The sequence below is a fragment of the Solanum lycopersicum genome, chromosome 4 (assembly GCF_036512215.1).
Source record: "Solanum lycopersicum chromosome 4, SLM_r2.1".
NCBI classification, from domain to species: Eukaryota; Viridiplantae; Streptophyta; class Magnoliopsida; order Solanales; family Solanaceae; genus Solanum; species Solanum lycopersicum.
This window is the reverse complement of record NC_090803.1, coordinates 60,292,648-60,311,492: the sequence shown is the minus strand read 5'-3', so window position 1 is coordinate 60,311,492 and position 18,845 is coordinate 60,292,648. Positions and strand designations below refer to the sequence as shown.

Below are 18,845 nucleotides of genomic sequence, written 5' to 3'. Positions count from 1 at the left end.
TTGTCACTCTTTAAATTTTTTGTTAATTCACTTTATATTTTAATTCTTTTTAATAAAAACTCTTTTTTCCACCACAGATGTTAGGCATAATGAATATATAAATAAATAATTAAATTATGCATATGTAAAATATATATAATTTTCTTTCTAACTTATCTATATATTAAATAAGACAGAATAGTTTGATAGACCCTCGTACTTGTATCGAATCGTAACTTTTTATAATCTGGACTCCTACACTTAACCAAAATGAGATTTTTAAATTTCTCTGATCATATATGTATCTCACTCTCCCTTACATAGATGACATGTTATATCTATATCATGTCCATGTCATATTTATTAATGTCAAGTCATAATTTTCTTTATAATAATTTTTTAATTATTAGTAAAAATATTAAATAAAAGACAAATTTAAAAAAATTTATTTTATCAAATAAAATAAAATTATTATTTTTGTACACTTTTCCTCCACCTTCCCTAACCCATCATCACTATCAAAACTCCACCATCTCCATATCTCTATTTTTTTCTTCTTTGATTTTTTCACAATCCAGCAATATGATGAAGTCATCAAACTACTTCACTCCCCCCGCTAGTGCCACTTTAATTTATTATTAACATTTTTAATCCTCCCTATTTTCACTATTTCACCACCAAATCGGCATCGTAAAAACCATTAGAATTCAATTTGTAAAATCAAATGTAGCATTTTTTATTTTTCGGCATGGATAGCAATACAAACTGGTCGGAACAAGGTAGAGGATCTCGTCAATGCCGGAGAAATCGATGGAGTCATTGCGTCGTCTCTATTTTTGACGATGGCGTCCATTTTTGCCGGTGTCATCATCATTTTTACCGGCAAGATCAAAGTAACAACAACCTAACAACCACAATAACAACAACCAAGCCACCTAACAACCAGATCTAACCAAACTTTTCATAATCCAATGTTAACCACTATTTACACCTTAAATTGCTTACAAATACAAGAATAATTTTACCACCAAAAGAGGTCAAGTTACTTATTAGAGATATCAACAACTCCACTAATTTATGATTTTTCTTTGCTTATTATGTTCAAAAAATTTTGCCCAATTTCAATTTTTATTTAGGGTAACAAAAAAAAATAAGAAAGAAGTTGAAAAGGAGCAAGGAAAGGCAGAAAGATAGAAATTCAGGTACGGGAGGGAAAAAAGAGGGAAAGTGATAATTGAAGAGGACAAAAATAGGGATCGATGGGGGAAAGAAAAAAGAAGTGAAAGAAAAATGAAGATAAATAACAATAGGGTGTGGATGAGAAAGAAAAATAGGTTGGGGTTGGGGTGGTTGGAAAAAAAGTAGTGTGGGGAAGAAGATGAATGTAATGTAGAGAAGAAGATGAAGTTTTTTTCCTTTTTAAATTTATTTTTTAAAAAATAATAATTTTAATAACTCAAAAGTAAAAGTTGAAATTTCAAATATCATGTTCACTTGGCTTTGCAGGCGTGTGACTACACTCTCTTGTCATATTAATGTCACATAAAGATGATCAATGGTCAAAAAGATTTAATATATTGTGTTATGTTGAGTATAAGGGTTCAGATGACAAAAAACTAAGTAGAAGAGTCCATAATACAATCCGATACAAGTACGAGGATGCACCGGACTATTCTGCCTATTAAATAATATATATAACTCTAACTAATAAACTACTTTGACGATTATATATAGGGTTAAGGGTCAAAAATACCTCTCAATTTTAATTTATTGTTTAAATTTACCCTCGCTGTTAAAATGAAGTTAATTTTACCCCTCCCGTTACTAATTTCACCAAATTTATCCCCATTTGACGCAGTGATATGAAAAGCGAGCGCCTCATCGCCTTTGGTGAGAGGCGAGGCGAGTCCTCCTCGCCTTTCATCACTGAGGCGAGACGAGATCAGAAAGACGACATATGGCGACAGCAAAGGCGTCGCCTTTTTATTTAAATTTTTTAAAAATATTTGACTTAACAATATTAGTCAAAATTAGGTTTTTTTTTTAATACTTTTGAAATATGTTGTTGTGACTCTCGCGACTGAATCTCTTCTCCCTCGCAACTCTCTTATCCCTCGTTCTCTTCTGCCTCGCGACTCTCTTCTCCCGTCGCGACTCTGTGATGCTGCGAGTTGCTGGCTTGTTGTTGTCTGCTGCTGAAGACCTGAGGTATATCGTATGCCTCTTTTTTTCTGTTCTTCTTCTTTAGTTTTTTGTTTCAGTTCTGTATTTTTCCTTCATCAGTCATCAAACTCATCAGTGATGAGTGATGACTGATGACTGCTTTGTTTTTCTCCTATTTAGTATTCACTGCTTTCAGTGCTTACTGCCTCAGCCTTCTGCGTATGGACTATTGACTACCTATAAATTTTAAAAAAAAATCTTTCCAGTTTCCTAATTATTTATTTCTAAACAGTGAATTGATTGAATTCAATAACCAATTGCGGATGCTAGCAAAAAGAGGGACATTGGATGGAATTATGGCCCTCAAGGAGCAACGAATGATTCGGGTAATTGTAACTTTTGTGGGAGTACTTTCAATGGTGGAATAACTCGACACAAACAACATCTAGTGGGTGGTTTCAAGAATGTTAAACAATGTACCGCTTTTCCCCCGGAGATTAGAGAAGAAGTAAGGGCTTATATACAAAACAAGATCGCTAATAATCCCAACTTTCAAATGAGGCAGCCGGAAGAATTTATTGATGTTGATTATCTTGATCAAATGGATGATTATAAGGAAATGATGCCTCCCTCCAAAACTCAAAAGATATCTTCTAGTTCTAGTGGAAGTGCATTATCCATTGCGTGGAATGTGACGAAAGGCCCTTTGAATCTCTATTCTTCACAGAAATCAACACAAAAAGGAGGCTTTGAAAAAGGAGGAGGAATTGATGAAACAAAGAAAATACTAAGAAAGCGTGCGGTAAGTGCTTTTGCAATTTGGATGTATGATGCAGGGCTCCCTTTTAATTGCGTCAATCACAAATCATTTGATAATTTTATTGAGGTGGTAGGACAACATGGCCCCAGAATAAAGTGTCCTACATTCCATGAAGTTAGAGTCACTCACCTAAAAAAAGAGGTGAAGAAAGTAGAAAAAATTGTTGATGAGCATAAAGTGCAATGGACAAAGTTTGGATGTTCCATTACGATGGACAAATGGACGGCACGAAATAATAAAATGATCATCAATATTTTGGTGAATTCTCCAAATGGTAGTGTATTTCTTGGTTCTGTTGATGCTAGCAATGAATCTACCGATTCCATCAAAATGTACATGTTATTTGAAAAACTATTGAAAGAATTGGGTAGGAAAATATTGTACAAGTTGTCACCGATAATGCTATTGAGAATGCTAAGGCGAAAAGTATGATGATGGGTGCGTACCCACACATTTATTGGACTCCATGTGCCGCTCATTCCATCAACTTGATATTTGGTGACATATTCAAGGTTAAGCTATATACTTTCGGTAATATCACTCTCATATCAACCTATCCTTTAACTTTCTTTATAGTCAATAATTCATTAGCTACTAATTAATAAAATCTAATCTTTTTGTAATAGTTTTTAAGAGGGCCACCAGAATCCATTCTTACATTAGTCAAAGGTCATTGTTGTTAAACTTGATGAGAAAATTCACCAAAGAAAGAAATTTGGTGAAACTGGCCAAGATAAGATTTGCAACGGCATTCTTAACTTTGAGAGTTATGTATATACAAAGAAAAAACTTGAGAACTTTAGTCCTCTCAACCGAATGGAATTCAAGTAAATTTGCAAAGGAAACTTCGGGGAAAGAAGTCGTCAATCTTGTTATTTCTGTCCACTTTTGAAATGATGTTGTTCGAGCACTTACGATTGTGGCCCTTTGACAAAAGTGCTTCGTTTGGTGGATGGGGAAAAAAAATCACCAATAGGTTATATTTTTGAAGCAATGGATAGAGCCAAATAAGTTATTGCACATGATTTTCGTGGAGTTAAGAAGCAATATGAGAAAGTGTTTCAAATTATTGATGCAAGGTGGTCAGAACAACTCCATCGGCCTTTGCATGATGCAGACCATGTTTTGAACCCAGGATTATATTATAAAGCTCAAGAAGAGGGAACTATAGCACAGACTTTGTGACCGAGTATAATGCATCTGTTGAGAAGTTGGTGCATGATACAACAATACAAGATTCACTAGTCGCAGAGCTTCCTAGGTACAAAATGGCGGATGGACTATTTGGTTGTGGTCTGGCTAAAAGAGCTAGAGACAAAAGGTCTCTGGGTAAGTGGGTTGATCTTACATTCTTACTTAAATTATTTGACTTATTTATAGTCACTAACCTTTAAATTTATTTTATTATAGTTGAATGGTGGTCATTATATGATATTGAAACACCAAACTTGTAAAAGTTTGCCATGAAAGTATTAAGCCTAACTTGTAGCTCATCCGGATGTGAGCGAAATTGGAGTGTGTTTGAACACGTAAGTAAAAAATTTATATCCTAATTTCCATATTATATTATTATCAATATCTATTAGCTAATATCAATAACTTATGCACAAATTCATTCCAAAAAACGAATAGGCTAACAATATCGCATCTCAATGATCTAGTGTACATTAAGTACAATAGAACATTGAAACGTCGTTATGATGCTCGTGATCTTATTGATCCAATTCGCTTAGATAACATTGATGATTCAAATGAATGGTTAGTTGGATGCCCCGAAGATCAAGATGATGAACTAGTATATGAGGATGATGATCTTACCTGGGGTGGTGTTGCTACGGCAATTGGAGCGGATGAGAATATCTATCATCTTAGGGGACTTTCTTCAAGATCAAGAGCACTTGACAAGGGCAAATGAGTAGGAAATACATCTACAAGTTCATCTTCAAGTAGGACTCAAACACTAATTGATGAAGAATACGTGGAGGAAGAAGATGAAGAGCAATATAATGATGTAGAGGATTTTGATCTTCAAGAGTTGGATAGTTTTGAAGAAGAATAGACTTTTAAGGTTTTAGTTTATTGTATTTTGAATTATTTGGTCTTTAACGTTTTAGACTTTTTAGTATCTACTATTAATTTTTGAATTGAATATTTGCTAATATTTGTTATTACTATTAAAATTTTGGATAAAATATGCAATTAAATATTTTTAATTTTTGGTATTAATTGGCGCCTTTATTCAAAAAGGCAAGCGCCTTGCCGCGTGGCAAGGCATGCCCTTGTCGCCTCTTGCCGTCCAAAACATGGATTTACCCAAATTGACCCGAATTTATTTTTAAGAAAACTCTATTCCTTATTTTGACCTAATAACTCAACCCCATTTAAAATAACCCGTCCCCATTCTCCCACATCACCTTTACCCATCGCCTGAGTCAATCCTCGTTGTTGCCTGTATACTTTCGTGCCAAGGGAACGATGAAAAAGTCATATACAGGCGCTCAGGCATGGTGGTTTTAGTGTGTAAAGGAATAAACAGAATAGTTGGTACTTGATGAATCTTCTGGAATTGGAAAGAACAAGAATAAACGTATGACACTTATCTGGAAATCAAACTGACTACTTTCATTGTAACTGTGAAAGTTGAACACGCTTAGTTTGGATTTCCACCCTATTTTTGTTGTATCACTAGTCCTTCATATATATTACTTGTTGCATGATAAAAAGGCAGTGGTCTAGGAGATATTCGAAACCCATATTGCCAAGTTAAAGAGAAAAAGTAGGTTTGAAAAATGGTTTGACTAAGGCGAGGTGGTAAAGGAGATGTGGGAGAATGGGGAAGGTTATTTTAAATGAGGTTGAGTTATTGGGCTAAAATAAGAAATAGATTTTTTTAAGGATAAATTACTTAAATACACACTTTTATTTTTTATAATTTTCATTATTCCCTACTATTTTAAAATATCTCCAAAATCGCTTCTTTTCCTTTCAAATCCCATTGTTCTAGATACATTAAGTTTCACATTCAAGCACACGTTTCTATTCCTAATTTCACTCCCTTAATCCCTCCCTTTAACCTCTTCCTATTTTCACTCCCTCAATCTTTACTTCATTTTTTAATTTCAGATTTATTCTCTCTCCATAAGATTTTTCAAGAATCAAGTAAGTTTTCGCTTCACAATTTTTTTCGAAGAACTACCAGATCTCCTCTATTTTCACATTTTTTACAAAATATATAAGGAAAAAGTGAAAGAGATGATGTATCCTCATTGCTCCTTGCAACATCATCGTTTCCAGTGATCGTCTTTTGCTAATGAAATCATTTTCCATTGTTGACAGTGAGACAAAGATACAGAAGTTGGTATAGAGCAAAGTAAAAGTGTAGGGGGATTTCTTGGTCATTTATTTCTTTTTGCTTTCAACAAATCAATTGTTGATTTATTTTTTTTGTACTTCATCCTTTATAATACATATGATTTCATATTTAATATATCTAGTTGATTTTGTTTCTTAAACTAATGTATAATGCCTTCGTTGATTTTCAATGTAACTCGTTGTTTAATCGATGTACTGATACATGTATTAGATATGTACCACATGTTATAATGTTTAGTCAATGCACTGATACATGTAGTATATATGTATCACATATTTTTCATGTAGTATGAATTTTCTGAAAACTGATATCATGTATCAGTAAGGTATTAGTTGTTTAGTTGATGTACTGATACATGTTTTGAAAATTGTTATAATGTATCATTCACTAAGTTTAATAACTGCGTCATCAACTGTGCTTGATGATACATATAGAATCAGTGTGTATAGTGTTTTGTCGATGTACTGATACATGTATTAGATATGTACCACATGTTATAATGTTTAGTCAATGCACTGATACATGTAGTAGATATGTATCAATAATGATAGAAAACGAAATTGAATCTCCAACAACGATTCCCTCGATTTTGTAACTTTCATACTGCAATTTGTTAACCCAAATTTCGAAATGTCTCATCAAAATTGAAGTATTCATCTTGAAAAATCCACAGTAACAATAATAAAATTACTGTAGTTCGAAATTTAACAGATTGTTCATAAAAAATGTATTCAAACTAGATGATATAATCTTTGATTTTCAAAATTTGAAATTAATATCCAATTACGTATTGAATTTATGCTGATTAATGATCTGTTACCGTAAAATAAGATGTTTTAGTAACAACATTAATTTTACCATTTTTTCTCCATTTTTTTCTCAACAGTTTAAACTTACCATGTATCACTAGAGTCTAAAGTATCACGGCACAACAAATTTAAGAGATTTTTCGTAAATACTAAATTTATCGGGACAGAGTGTAATTATTGAATTACACTATGAGATTTCTTAAATTTTTACTTTTTTTTAAAAAAATGTGGGTCAAGTTGAGTCAATCCGTTTAATGGGGGATAAATTTGGTTAAAATTAGTAATGAGAAGAGTAAAATTAACTTTATTTTAACGACAAGAATAAATTTAAACAATAAATTAAAATTGAGGGATATTTTTGACGCTTTTCCCTTATTATATATATGGCGATTTTAATATGTAATTTAATAAAATTGATGTTTTTGGTATCCCCGACACCACCCTGTAAAAGCAATAAATTTGCAACAAACCCCAATATTTGAGAAAAAATCTCTCATTCTCTCTCTCTTTTATTTTATTTTTACTTTGAAAATGGCGGACGATAAGAAAGAGTCAACGTCAAGTTCGCCGCTTCGAAACGAAACCCTCCATGAAGATCCCGAAGATCTCGTCAAATCTCCTCCTTCTTCCCCAAATTCCTCTACTCGCAAGGTTCGTTCCTCCTCTCACATAAACAAATAAATAAAATAAAATACTCCAATTTGTATAAAGTTATCTGTGAGGTACAGTATAATTTCACTTGTAACAGATCGAACTTGCTCTAAACAGTACTATATTGTAGGTCGATTTGATTAAAAGGTTAATATTGATCGACTCTCAAATCTCGCGTAATTGCCATGGAAATTCTTTAGTGATAAATGAGGAAAATACGTACATTTCATGTAATGGTATTTGAAGGCGAATTTTGAAATGTATCTGACTGAGATTTACTAGATGAAATGCGATTATTTAGAAAATAATAATATGAATTTCAATATTTTTGGCTGGCTTTTTTGTTTGGTTAAGCTAAATAAAATCGTGGTTAATTCTGAAGTAGTACGGTTGTTTTCTTATTATGTTAGTGAACAATGGCTGCGGGGTCTCTAGTGGTGTAGGATAGAGGATGTTCACTAACTTAAAGGCAGTGGGAGAAAAAGAAGCTATGTTATATGATTTAAGCTGAGAGCTGAAATCATGAGAACGGTTTTATGACTAAACTATAGATAATATCAATGATGAGAATTTAGAATTGTTGTATGTTTGGTACGAAGGAAAATGTTTTATGGGAAAATAAGTGGGTTCTTACTTATCTTGTTGTGTGTTACGTAAGTAAGAAACGTTATCCTAAAAGTATTTGTATGTAATTGATACAAATAGTATGAGAGGTGTAGGGGGTAAGGGTGTGGAGTGGCGGGGATGGGGGATACAAGTGTGGGGGTGAATATGAGGTGGGAGGAGGACATAATCAATGTGAAATGCCACTTGTGGAACTTGTTTTTCCTACTTCCACCAGGGAAGTCATTTTCTTCATATTTTAAGGAACTTGTTTTTTTTATAGAAAATGTTTTTTTTCAAAAACTTTGACCAATCGAACATGGAAAAATTTGAAAACATGTACTGTACGCACCGCACCTTTGGTTTTGTTACAGATTCTTTGGGCGACTTTCTAAATTTGGGGGAATATCAAAAGTCCAATCTCGGTGGACCAGGTAGACCGAAAATCAGATTGAAGGAAGTTTTTCTTGATTGTCTTAGAAGTCTTGGATCAAGCAATTTAGTGAAGAACAGAATATAGTGGAAGCTAAGCAACCGGTTAGTTGGAACTAAACTAATTATACCTGCAAAATTAAGAGTGGCTGTGTGAGAATAGAGAACTCTTAAGTTAGTTATCAACTAAATTATCTTCAGTAGAGAGGAAAGGATATAGAGGACTTATATAGCTAACTCAGGTTAATTTTGGATTGAGGAATGTTGATTGATTTTGAAAGTTTATCCACACAAAATTACTAAACCAATGAATCAAGGAGCCAGTAAATCAAAGTTAGTAGGAGGATATTACTTGGAAATTTCAAAGATAACAAGTTTTGATACCTGTAGCTCAATACACGACTTCTAATGGCCTCCCTCTTTTGGCTGTAACTCCTCCAGCATTATCTTTTTGTTGCTGCTCAGTTAATAAAATCATTCTTATGAAGGAAAAAAAAGTCCTTTGGTACTGTAATCAACTAAGTTCCTGTTAATGGGAAAGAACACTAGTTCGATGGAGCTTATTCCATTCCAAGGAAAATGTCGAAGCTGTAACTCCTCCAGCATTATCTTTTTTTTGCTGCTCAGTTAATAAAATCAGTCTTATGCAGAAAAAAAAAGGTTCTTTGGTACTGTAATCAACTAAGTTCCTGTCAATGGGAAAGAACACTAGTTCGATGTAGCTTATTCCATTCCAAGGAAAATCTCGAATTTGGATCCCAAATTGATGGGTTAGTGTGGCCTACTCAACAAAATCTCTAGTAACATATTCTGTGACTTCATAGATCTCCAAAGTTTGAGCAAAAGTATTTTTATTTCAATTTCATGCCAGCTCTTCATAACAAAATCTCTAGTAACATGACCAAAAGTGGTTTGAGCTTGGGACTTCCATGTTGGAGGTTTCAAGTTCGAAACCCCTTGCCAGCGAAAGCAAGGGGTTTGCCTTCTGGGTCGAGCTCGTCGCACCAGGCTTGCCTGGTGCGGTTACCTTTCCTATGTGGTTTGCGAGCTATTGCATAGGAGTGGGGGTTTTACCCTGTGCGCACCCAAAGGGTAGCGGCTGCGGGTTTCCTTTGTCATCAAAAAAAAAAAAACTACTGATCATTTTTCATTGAAAAGGTAATTAATGCCTGGTGCGGTTACCTCTCCTATGTGGTTTGCGAGCTATTGCATAGGAGCGGGGTTTTACACTGTGCGCACTCAAAGGGTTGCGGCTGCGGGTTTCCTTTGTCATAAAAAAAAACTACTGATCATTTTTCGTTGAAAAGGTAATTAATGTTCCTTTTTTTCATTGGATAAGGTACCACAAGAGAGAGTTGAACTAATTGGTTTGACAATGACACACAATTACTGAGATATTCTTTGTTTAGATCTTCTAGCAAATGATAACAGAGAGAGCTGTTAAGCAAGGAAATTGGCTTGATATCACAAAGAGAAGTGTTGAAGAATTGTGATTTAGAATTCTAAAAGTAATAGTTCTTGCTGGTTATCCAAAAAAAAAGTAATTGTTCTTGCTGGATATGTACATATTAATTCACTAACATCTGAGGTTTTGTGAAAGATACCATGTTTGTTCCTTCCTATTTCTTCCACTGTGCAAAAACTCATTTCCATATCTACATACTGATCATACTAATTCTGACATTTATTTGATCAGGCTTGCTATGCTGTTCTTCAAAGTTGGGTGTCAAAGAAGTTCATGACTGGATGGTGGGGAGCTTATCAAAATCCCTAGTCTTTGATTTTTCCTTTTCAACTACTTAAGAAAAGAAAATGTACTTTTATTGGCTTGTGGGATACCTTTCTCAGTGTCATGTCCCTTGGAGACAGGACCGAGAAGTGCATGCATGATCCTCCATCCTTACTTTTTATCAGTATCTCCATTCACTGGATGCCTACTTCCTTTATCTTATGTGAATCTCTACATACTAATTTTGGTGGATATTGCCTATTCACAGTGTGGTCCTCTTTCCCGTGGCTGTTACATTTTTCATCACATGGTGGTTTATTCAATTTGTTGATGGTTTCTTCAGCCCCATATATGAAAGACTTGGTATTGACATATTTGGTACGTTACTTTTGGCATTGCAGGATTTTATTTCCCATTTTGCTTGCTGTAGTAATCTTTGATGCATTGATCATGTTGGTATTTGTGATATTTCTGGTAAAATTATTAGCATCATCATGAGCTGTGTCTTCAATAAAAGCCTGTGTAGCTGGTAAATTTATAAGTGCTTCCCTTATACTTACAGGCCTTGGATTTGTCACATCGATAACCTTCATATTCTTCGTTGGCATTTTTGCTTCATCATGGCTGGGTTCAACAGTTTTCTGGTTAGGGGAGTGGTTTATAAAGAGAATGCCCTTTGTGAAGCATTTATACTCTGCATCAAAGCAAATTAGTTCTGCTATTTCACCAGGTAATCATTGTTGTTTGGTTGCACCTTTTAATTTCCTAATGATGGAGTATTAATGAGATATAGATATGTCGAGTGCAGATTTAGCTTTGATAAAATAATCTTTGAAATCCCTTTTCAATCATCATGAAAGAATGCTTACTTTGAGCAGAATGCTTATATGAAAGAATGGTAGTGTTTTCGGTTCATTGGTTGTTTTTTCCATATTAGCTATGATTGGGAAGAAGATTCTTTACTGGTGGTATAATAAACTAACAGCTGAGATTCAATTTTTAAATCTGATTTACCTTTTAAGATCAAGAGATAAATAGAGTATTTTGTTTCAATCAACTATTCCAAGTGATCCACTTTAACTGGTAATGATAGAAGCATAAATATGTTTGAAGCACATGGCTGTTCGCTCTTTCATTTTATATTGATGTTTGCGATAACACTGGAAGCACCTTAGGACATCACTATTATTTAATGCATTAGAATATGGAAGCACATTAGGATTAAATCACAAAGCCTATTCTTAGGGACATATTATTCATGGGTTTTATTTGAACTTTTTTTGATAATGGAGTTTTATTTGGACTTCTGATTTATCTAGCAACACTTTATGCAGCTTCATTTGATTGGTGGCTAAGTTCTTAAGTTACCCGTGTCTTGACTATATTTGTGATAAGTGAAGATGAAATTCTGCTGGATTTGATGTAGTTCGAATATATGTCTGTATCTTGCTCTGGACTAATAGGACTTGTTTGATTTCTTTGCCTGTTTTTTACTACAGACCAGAATACCAATGCTTTCAAGGAAGTCGCTATAATTCGTCATCCCCGAATTGGTGAATATGCGATTGGTTTCATAACATCTTCAGTTGTTCTCCAGGTAGTTCCATCACAGTATCCTATCATACTGTGCTAAATGTATCTATTTTACTTAAATAATCTCAACCTATTCTTTTGTAAAACGTTTGTCCTACGTTAAAGTTACCAGTTTCCAAAAAAAAAAACGTTAGTCCTATATTGCACATTCCCTTTTTAGGTTCCATGTCCATTTCTGACATTTTTGAACCTTATAGTATGTGCAAAACCTGTTGTAGCTTGGAATATTTGTAGCAAAATTAAATTGCGGATATTTTTTTTATATAAAGTTAATACAAGTATCCTTATCAATTTTTCATATAGAGATGGTAATCTGGAGGGAAAATGTAGGTCCTCCCCGTCCTGTGTTTTGGTCTGGCGGACGGGGAAATTAGCTGAGTGCATAATGGGGGGCAATACATATATTGCAGGGTGTCTGGAGTTCATGGAAGACTTGTGCTGTTGCATGTGTAGCTTCTTGTCTTCCTTTAGTTATTGTTTCATTTTTTTTTCAATTTTCTTTTAGTTCTATATTTTTTGCTAAGCGTAACACAAACTCGTATTTAGCTTTATATACTCTTCCCTGTTTTTCTAGTAAACTAATTGATAGTTGTTCTTCAAATATCATTAGTCCCGTTTGAGTTTGACTGTTTATCACTGTCCATTTAAATGTTCACTACAAAAAGGGGAAAACAAGATGTGTACTACTACAAAGTTATAGTTTGACTTAAAATTATTTGATAATTGTCTGTTGATTTGATATCCATGCAACATGATGTCTGTTACGGTTTATTATGTTGGATTGGTAGAATAGGAACAGTGTATGGTCTTTCCATCATAGCTTTATGAACTCAGAGACAGAGAAGAAGGGGAGGGGCTGCTTATATCAATCCTTTCCAGTTAGTCAAAGAAAGAGGAAGTATATCTCGTTTACTTCAGTTCCAAATGTGCCAACCAACATAAGTTGTATGATAAAGAGTGTTTAAAGGAATTATTTCAATTAGGTTCCATTCCCCTTATTTCCTCCTGTTATTACTAACATAGTGGAATGCATTGCATTTAAGAATTACAAGGATGAAGCTCTTATCACATTGATTTGATTTCAATTGCTATGGGGGACAAAAGTTTGGACTTTAAACTAGAGATTCATATGAATGTCATTGTCCTACTGATTTCAAATGTATTTCTTACCGTGTAAGATACATATGGTCATATATGTTGAATTAAGACAATTTGACCACAGTTTCGACTCTCCCACTCCCTTCCCAGCATTCCATTCTCTGGGGGAGAAAGGAAGCAAAGGAGACTAGATTTGGATTTATCTTGGAGATACTCTACCATAGTCCTATTTTTGTAATCCTTCTTACTTACTTCTCTCTAGTGTCCCTGCTTTTCTTGTTTCTCTGATCATTCAAGGATGTTCTTAAGCTATTGATTTGTTGCAGAGAGATGACGGGGATGAAGAGTTGTGCAGCATTTTTGTCCCTACAAATCATTTGTATATAGGGGACGTATTTTTGGTTAATTCCAATGATATCATCAGACCAAATTTGTCCGTGCGAGAAGGCATAGGTATTTTTCTAATTGTAATTCAGTGATTGTTAAATATGTACATTTTGCAGTTCAGATGTTCCGCTTACTTGGCATCAATATCATTGTTTCTATTTTTGTTGTCAATTAAGATGTTTAGTCATTTTGAGCAGTGTTTCCATCTTTTTCGCATTTTGTGTATATCACCAATCAAATTGACCTATTGTGTCCGGTCAAGCCTGGTCCCTATTTTTTACTCCCTTTAGGTGACACTTTTCTTTTCGGTCAGTCCAAAAAGAATGATATCTTTCTATACTTGGTAACAATGTAACTATTATCTCCCCATTGTGCACTAAATGAGAAGATTTATAGCCACACAAATATCTATGAACTTGTTTTGAATCAAAAGTTTCACAAGTCTTCATTTCTTAAACTCTATATCCAGTCTTACGCACCATCACATAAATTGGGATGGAGGGAGTTACTAGTTTTATTTTCCATTCCAATCTACTTGCTGAAATTTGTTGGTTGCTATCTTTTTAAGCAAAATTATCTGTTTAGAATATAAAGAGGGTTTCTTTAGCCTTGTCTTGCGGATAACATTCTCTCGGTTGACCGTCCCACTATGGTTGAGAGAATGAGGTTGTCTCCTTGTATGGTTGGGCAATACTCAGCTCATGAACTAGCTTTTGAGAGTAAGTTAGGCCTCAGGTCCCTTTTCTTTGCAGGCCCTACAACAAGAATTATCTTTACTGAAGTTCTTTACATTGTATATTGCTTTGTCTATGAGTTGGTCGGCGGTTGGACGAGCTTATCGGTTCTTTGTCACACCACATAAGATTTTGTGTTTAGCTTCTCCGAACCAATCCCTTCACCACATGAATGATATGAGAACAGCAGAGGACAAAAACAGAAATTCATATAAGAATGCAAACTTGTTTAACATTTTACTGCTACATACGTTGTAATCCAGCTAAAATCCTTGTTGGCTCAGAAATATGAATCGATCTTTTCACTTATAATAGCATACATTATACTCGTGTTTTACTACAACATGAAGTTTCTCTTTTCTTGCTTCGTTGCACTTGATAGAGTCCTGAATTGTAAGTTGTAACACACTTTTCTTCCTTTATTTTCAGAGATCATTGTGTCTGTGGGAATGTCAATGCCTCAGGTGATTTCTCCTATAGAAAGGATCACAAGGCAGAACGACCGGATCCCTTTAAACAGAATGTTAAAGTAAACAGAATCCTTATGATTGCTTGCACTAAGCTACCACAGTTTCACTTTCGAGGAAAGTCTCACATTATTTTTGTCGTCTTCTGTGTTTGATTGATGGTTCAGTATATCTGAACTGAAGTTATTAGTGACTTTGTTGTATGTTTATTCTTTAGGATTAGGACGAGGAGATACAGTTTGTTTGAAACAAATAGGTAGGGAGGCATTGTTTTGGCTGTAATTGGTTTACTCTAATTGAACAATTCATCGTGGTCGGTATATATTATTGTAACTTATGATTTCTAGTTTTTGTATTATAAAGAAGCGGTCAATACAGTCATCCAATTTTGTGTTTACTTTACAGAGGACATGGTGTGGTTTCTTATCGTTGGATGGATGGAGGACTATTCTACCCTTATTTAAAGATAATTAAATTATAGTGAGAGATGTTTCACCTAAAGAAAGTTTTTTTGTATTTGTGTAAAGTATACCTCTATTGGTTATGCTAATATTAGTTAGATGATTCGGGTCTTAACTAGAGGTCTTTAGTTTCTGTGATTGGAAAAGATCATGTTAGGACTTAGGACTGTTGTCTCAAACAAATTTAATCAAGTTTCAATGCGGATGCCAAACACTCGGGATATAACCAAAAATGTATCTATGCGCTATCAGCTATGGATGTTCCAATAGATATACAGTTTGTCTGGATATCATCCAATTACGGGAAAATTACTGAATAGTAAAAAAAGAAATTGGCAAAAATTTTAATTAATAGAAAATAGCACACAGCTGGAATAGCTCAGTTGGTTAGAGCGTGTGGCTGTTAACCACAAGGTCGAAGGTTCAACCCCTTCTTCTAGCGCTGACATTTTTTCGTTTTTTCCCCTTGGCTTAATAATTCGTTTGGTGTATGAACAATAAGTCTGTCTTTACAATAAAGTTTTTTTAACATCACGATTGAAACGTTTGTCAATATTAGTTATTAGATGGCTTTACAGTTTGCTGTATGCTTACTACACAAAGCTACACAATAATTTACTCAAACTTCATATATTTGAATCTAAATATATCAGCGTCGGCGCTGGGCGGTTGGTGGTAGTTTCTCAGAAGGACCAGTTGGAAGCTTTTGTCCAGTCTCTTGTTCAATTTTACTTTTCAGCTGTCTGAGTATTCGAATTTGACTAAGTTTTTCAGGAGAGAGCTTCTCCCAGTATATCCCTGCAACGGATCAATCATAACAAAGGTTAGCCAACTGGGAAGGATCTACTCTGATGGATCCTGTCAGTCTCTTAGTTTCAAGTTACAATCTGATCAAGTTTAAAGTGAAAAGTTGCAAAGACGAGAAACAAAAACAGAAGAAAGAACGGACAAGGACACACACATACAAGAAGAGACTTTAGGTACTGATGATGGTGTGATTATACATATGGAATACACTAACCTTGAGGCTTTGGGATGGATGTGTTTGTAAATATGACGCGAGTTGGAGTGCATATGATGTCAACCGGCACATCATGGATCAATAGTTTGTCAATAGGAATGTCATCTACCAGCTGCTCGTCATGCACTGAGGAAGCCATCCATAGAGAATGAAGATCAATTTAGCTAATGTGAGAATTATTGAAACAATCATTCCATAGTTTTGACTAGCAAAATTAGTTCCTTTTCTGTCCACAGTAACAGGGAAAAGAATTGGTCTGAATCAACCAACAAGCGAGATTTACATTTTAAGAGTGAAAGGTTAAACTTTGATGAAGAAGGATGACTTTTTAAAGGGACGTACCAGATGTGACAACTGGTGTTGAGTCATCTATGGCCCCCATGTATCTCAGCATGCCATATTCAAGTTCAGCAAATCCCTAGACACAATGAACTGTGTAATCAAGATAAATTTCCAAATAAAACTTGGCGCTTGGCGCTCGGCATACCAAGTAACTTAATCATGGAACAAGTAAAGGATGAATCAAGGTAATCATACTTTCTTTTCTTAAACAGATTGAAACTTTTAATATGATTTATGATAATGTACACAAAATCCATCAATCCAGTCCTAACACAATTAACTGAACTTCAACTTTTGAAGCCATCCCCAGCCAGATTAAAAAGGAAAACTTAAAACATTCTCGCATACAATAGAAGCAAACATGTAAATCAACAAAATAAGTTTGTCCGCCATAACTACTGGGGAAAAAAAGAAGAAATATAGCAAGGGTTGATGAAATCAAGATCCTAAAATTTGAAACTAGTAAAATTTTCTGTAGCACCACTTGGATAATGCTTCTTTCGGAAGATTATTAACAATAGTAATATGAGCCTTCCTGTGCGTCCAATTGTTATAGTGGCGCATAGTATAGAACCTTAAAGATAGTATTATTCAACACAACCAGTCTCTAGAATATATAAGCAGAACCACAGCATGAAGCGTCAAGATCAGACATTATACTATGAGTGAAAAGTACCCAGATAACACAAAAATGGACAAAAATAAGCTGCATCATATAAAATGAACAGTCTATTCATGTTCTCTTACGACAACCATTTTTTCTTAAATGTGTCTGTTCCATGCCTACTTGGAAGGCGTTTACACTCACTTCTTTTGATCACACACAACCCATTTCCAGAGCTTACTTCTTGCAGTATAAAAAATTAGAGAGGCAAAGATTGGCACAAATGCTTACTTCTCCCTTGCCGAGTCTAGCACCCGTCATTGGATTAACAGCAACTGAGCCAAGAACGATAAAGTCCACCTTTATTTTCTCCTCCAATCCAATTGGTCTTCCATATTTGGCAACTCCAGCAGAAGTGCAGGCCTCCTTAATGGTACCAGCAGATAACATACTCTCTTCAAGTACAGAGAAAAAACCTGTCCTTAGACGAGGCTGTGGTGTCAATAGCTGCTTCCCTCCTGCAAAAGAATAGGGTCAACAAATGAGTAATTCAATGTCACATTATAGGACAAAGAGGAAACTTTATACTATCATTTCAAACAGTAAGAACTTTCACTTATCCACCTCATATTTCATACTGACTTTGTTACAATTTCTTCGTCTCACTTTCCTTTTTTATTGGACTACTTTCATAAAAAAAAATGTCTCCTATTTTCAAAAAATAATTACTACACAGAAGTCTTGCCCTACAAACTTCAAACTTAAAACAAAATAAGTTCATGAAAAACTAACCATTAAGTGTGAGAAATCTCACTTGTTTTTGTGGTGTATCTGGATTCACCTTCACACATTTGGCCACTTTAAATTCCTCCAATTCACTCAACTGCCAATGACAATAACCAAAAAAAAAAAAACAGAAAAACAGAAAAAAAATTTAGCTAAACATGAGCCCCATTTTCTTTATTTTAATAAAGAGATAAAAAAGATGCTATCTTTGAAACCTTATCAGCAGCAAGTGAAGCTCCAACAAAATTGGGTATCCGATGATGAACGGGTCTTGGAAATTGGGCTATATTTTTGGCTTCCATCAAGTCCCAAACCCGTTTTCTAATGACCCATTTCCAAGCTTTCGGGTCTTGTTGGTTTTGGGTCTCTATTTCAGAGGTTTCAGCCATAGATTTTCGAGCTTCAGCGTCGAGTCTGTGACGTTCGGCCTCGTATGCGGCCTCGTCAAAAACGACGTCGTTCCTCTTCTGGGATTCCACTTTGAATGATAATCTGGAACCATCAGAAAAATTTAGAGAAGAAAGAGAAATGGCGAAGTTGGATTTGGAGGGATGAAGGCTGAGTTTGGCTATGGAAGCGAATGGAAATGCAGAGCATATTCGGATTACGTGTACTTCCATCAAAGTAGCTCTCTCTCTACAACTTCTTCACAGCTCTTTGGATTTTCCCTTTCGATCGACACCATATAATTTTAATTTTTTCATTATAAAAAAAAAATACTCATTATACTAAATTTAACCATGTTCTATAGATATATTTTGTATATTTTTGAGCTATAGCTATTGTTTAAGCT

General features: G+C 34.6%; 3 protein-coding genes and 1 non-coding gene across 4 annotated transcripts; 3 read left to right on the top strand and 1 right to left on the bottom strand.

Annotated features, from left to right (window-relative positions):
• The first annotated feature begins 2,140 nt into the window (after positions 1-2,140).
• Positions 2,141-3,394, top strand: LOC101254199 (uncharacterized). Its single transcript, XM_069296837.1, has 3 exons — positions 2,141-2,187; positions 2,323-2,361; positions 2,473-3,394. The coding sequence occupies exons 1-3, from the start codon at positions 2,141-2,143 to the stop codon at positions 3,392-3,394; spliced, it is 1,008 nt and encodes a 335-aa protein (XP_069152938.1).
• A 4,164-nt stretch (positions 3,395-7,558) lies between these two features.
• LOC101249632 (protein LIKE COV 2) lies at positions 7,559-15,235 on the top strand. Its single transcript, XM_004237764.5, has 7 exons — positions 7,559-7,795; positions 10,527-10,579; positions 10,828-10,937; positions 11,122-11,289; positions 12,059-12,156; positions 13,577-13,703; positions 14,801-15,235. The coding sequence occupies exons 1-7, from the start codon at positions 7,676-7,678 to the stop codon at positions 14,902-14,904; spliced, it is 780 nt and encodes a 259-aa protein (XP_004237812.1). The 5' UTR covers positions 7,559-7,675; the 3' UTR covers positions 14,905-15,235.
• A 432-nt stretch (positions 15,236-15,667) lies between these two features.
• TRNAN-GUU (transfer RNA asparagine (anticodon GUU)) lies at positions 15,668-15,741 on the top strand. The gene has a single exon. It is a non-coding gene; the product is annotated as a tRNA-Asn (tRNA).
• A 66-nt stretch (positions 15,742-15,807) lies between these two features.
• On the bottom strand, positions 15,808-18,845 carry LOC101249350 (5-formyltetrahydrofolate cyclo-ligase-like protein COG0212). Its single transcript, XM_004237763.5, has 6 exons — positions 18,268-18,845; positions 18,059-18,149; positions 17,558-17,784; positions 16,663-16,738; positions 16,321-16,446; positions 15,808-16,097 (listed from the first exon to the last, which is right to left on the bottom strand). Exons 1-6 carry the CDS (start codon positions 18,670-18,672, stop codon positions 15,949-15,951), a joined length of 1,074 nt encoding a protein of 357 aa, XP_004237811.1. The 5' UTR covers positions 18,673-18,845; the 3' UTR covers positions 15,808-15,948.

Coding starts and splice junctions, on each gene's coding strand:
- LOC101254199 (XM_069296837.1), top strand. CDS start 2,141: ATGCTGCGAGTTGCTGGCTTGTTGTTGTCTGCTGCTGAAGACCTGAG. Junction 2,188..2,322: donor TCTGCTGCTGAAGACCTGAG/GTATATCGTATG, acceptor TCTCCTATTTAG/TATTCACTGCTTTCAGTGCT. Junction 2,362..2,472: donor TTACTGCCTCAGCCTTCTGC/GTATGGACTATT, acceptor TGCGGATGCTAG/CAAAAAGAGGGACATTGGAT.
- LOC101249632 (XM_004237764.5), top strand. CDS start 7,676: ATGGCGGACGATAAGAAAGAGTCAACGTCAAGTTCGCCGCTTCGAAAC. Junction 10,938..11,121: donor ACTTGGTATTGACATATTTG/GTACGTTACTTT, acceptor TTATACTTACAG/GCCTTGGATTTGTCACATCG. Junction 12,157..13,576: donor CATCTTCAGTTGTTCTCCAG/GTAGTTCCATCA, acceptor GATTTGTTGCAG/AGAGATGACGGGGATGAAGA.
- LOC101249350 (XM_004237763.5), bottom strand. CDS start 18,672: ATGGAAGTACACGTAATCCGAATATGCTCTGCATTTCCATTCGCTTCC. Junction 17,785..18,058: donor GAGATTTCTCACACTTAATG/GTTAGTTTTTCA, acceptor ATTCTTTTGCAG/GAGGGAAGCAGCTATTGACA. Junction 16,739..17,557: donor CTAGACTCGGCAAGGGAGAA/GTAAGCATTTGT, acceptor CATTGTGTCTAG/GGATTTGCTGAACTTGAATA.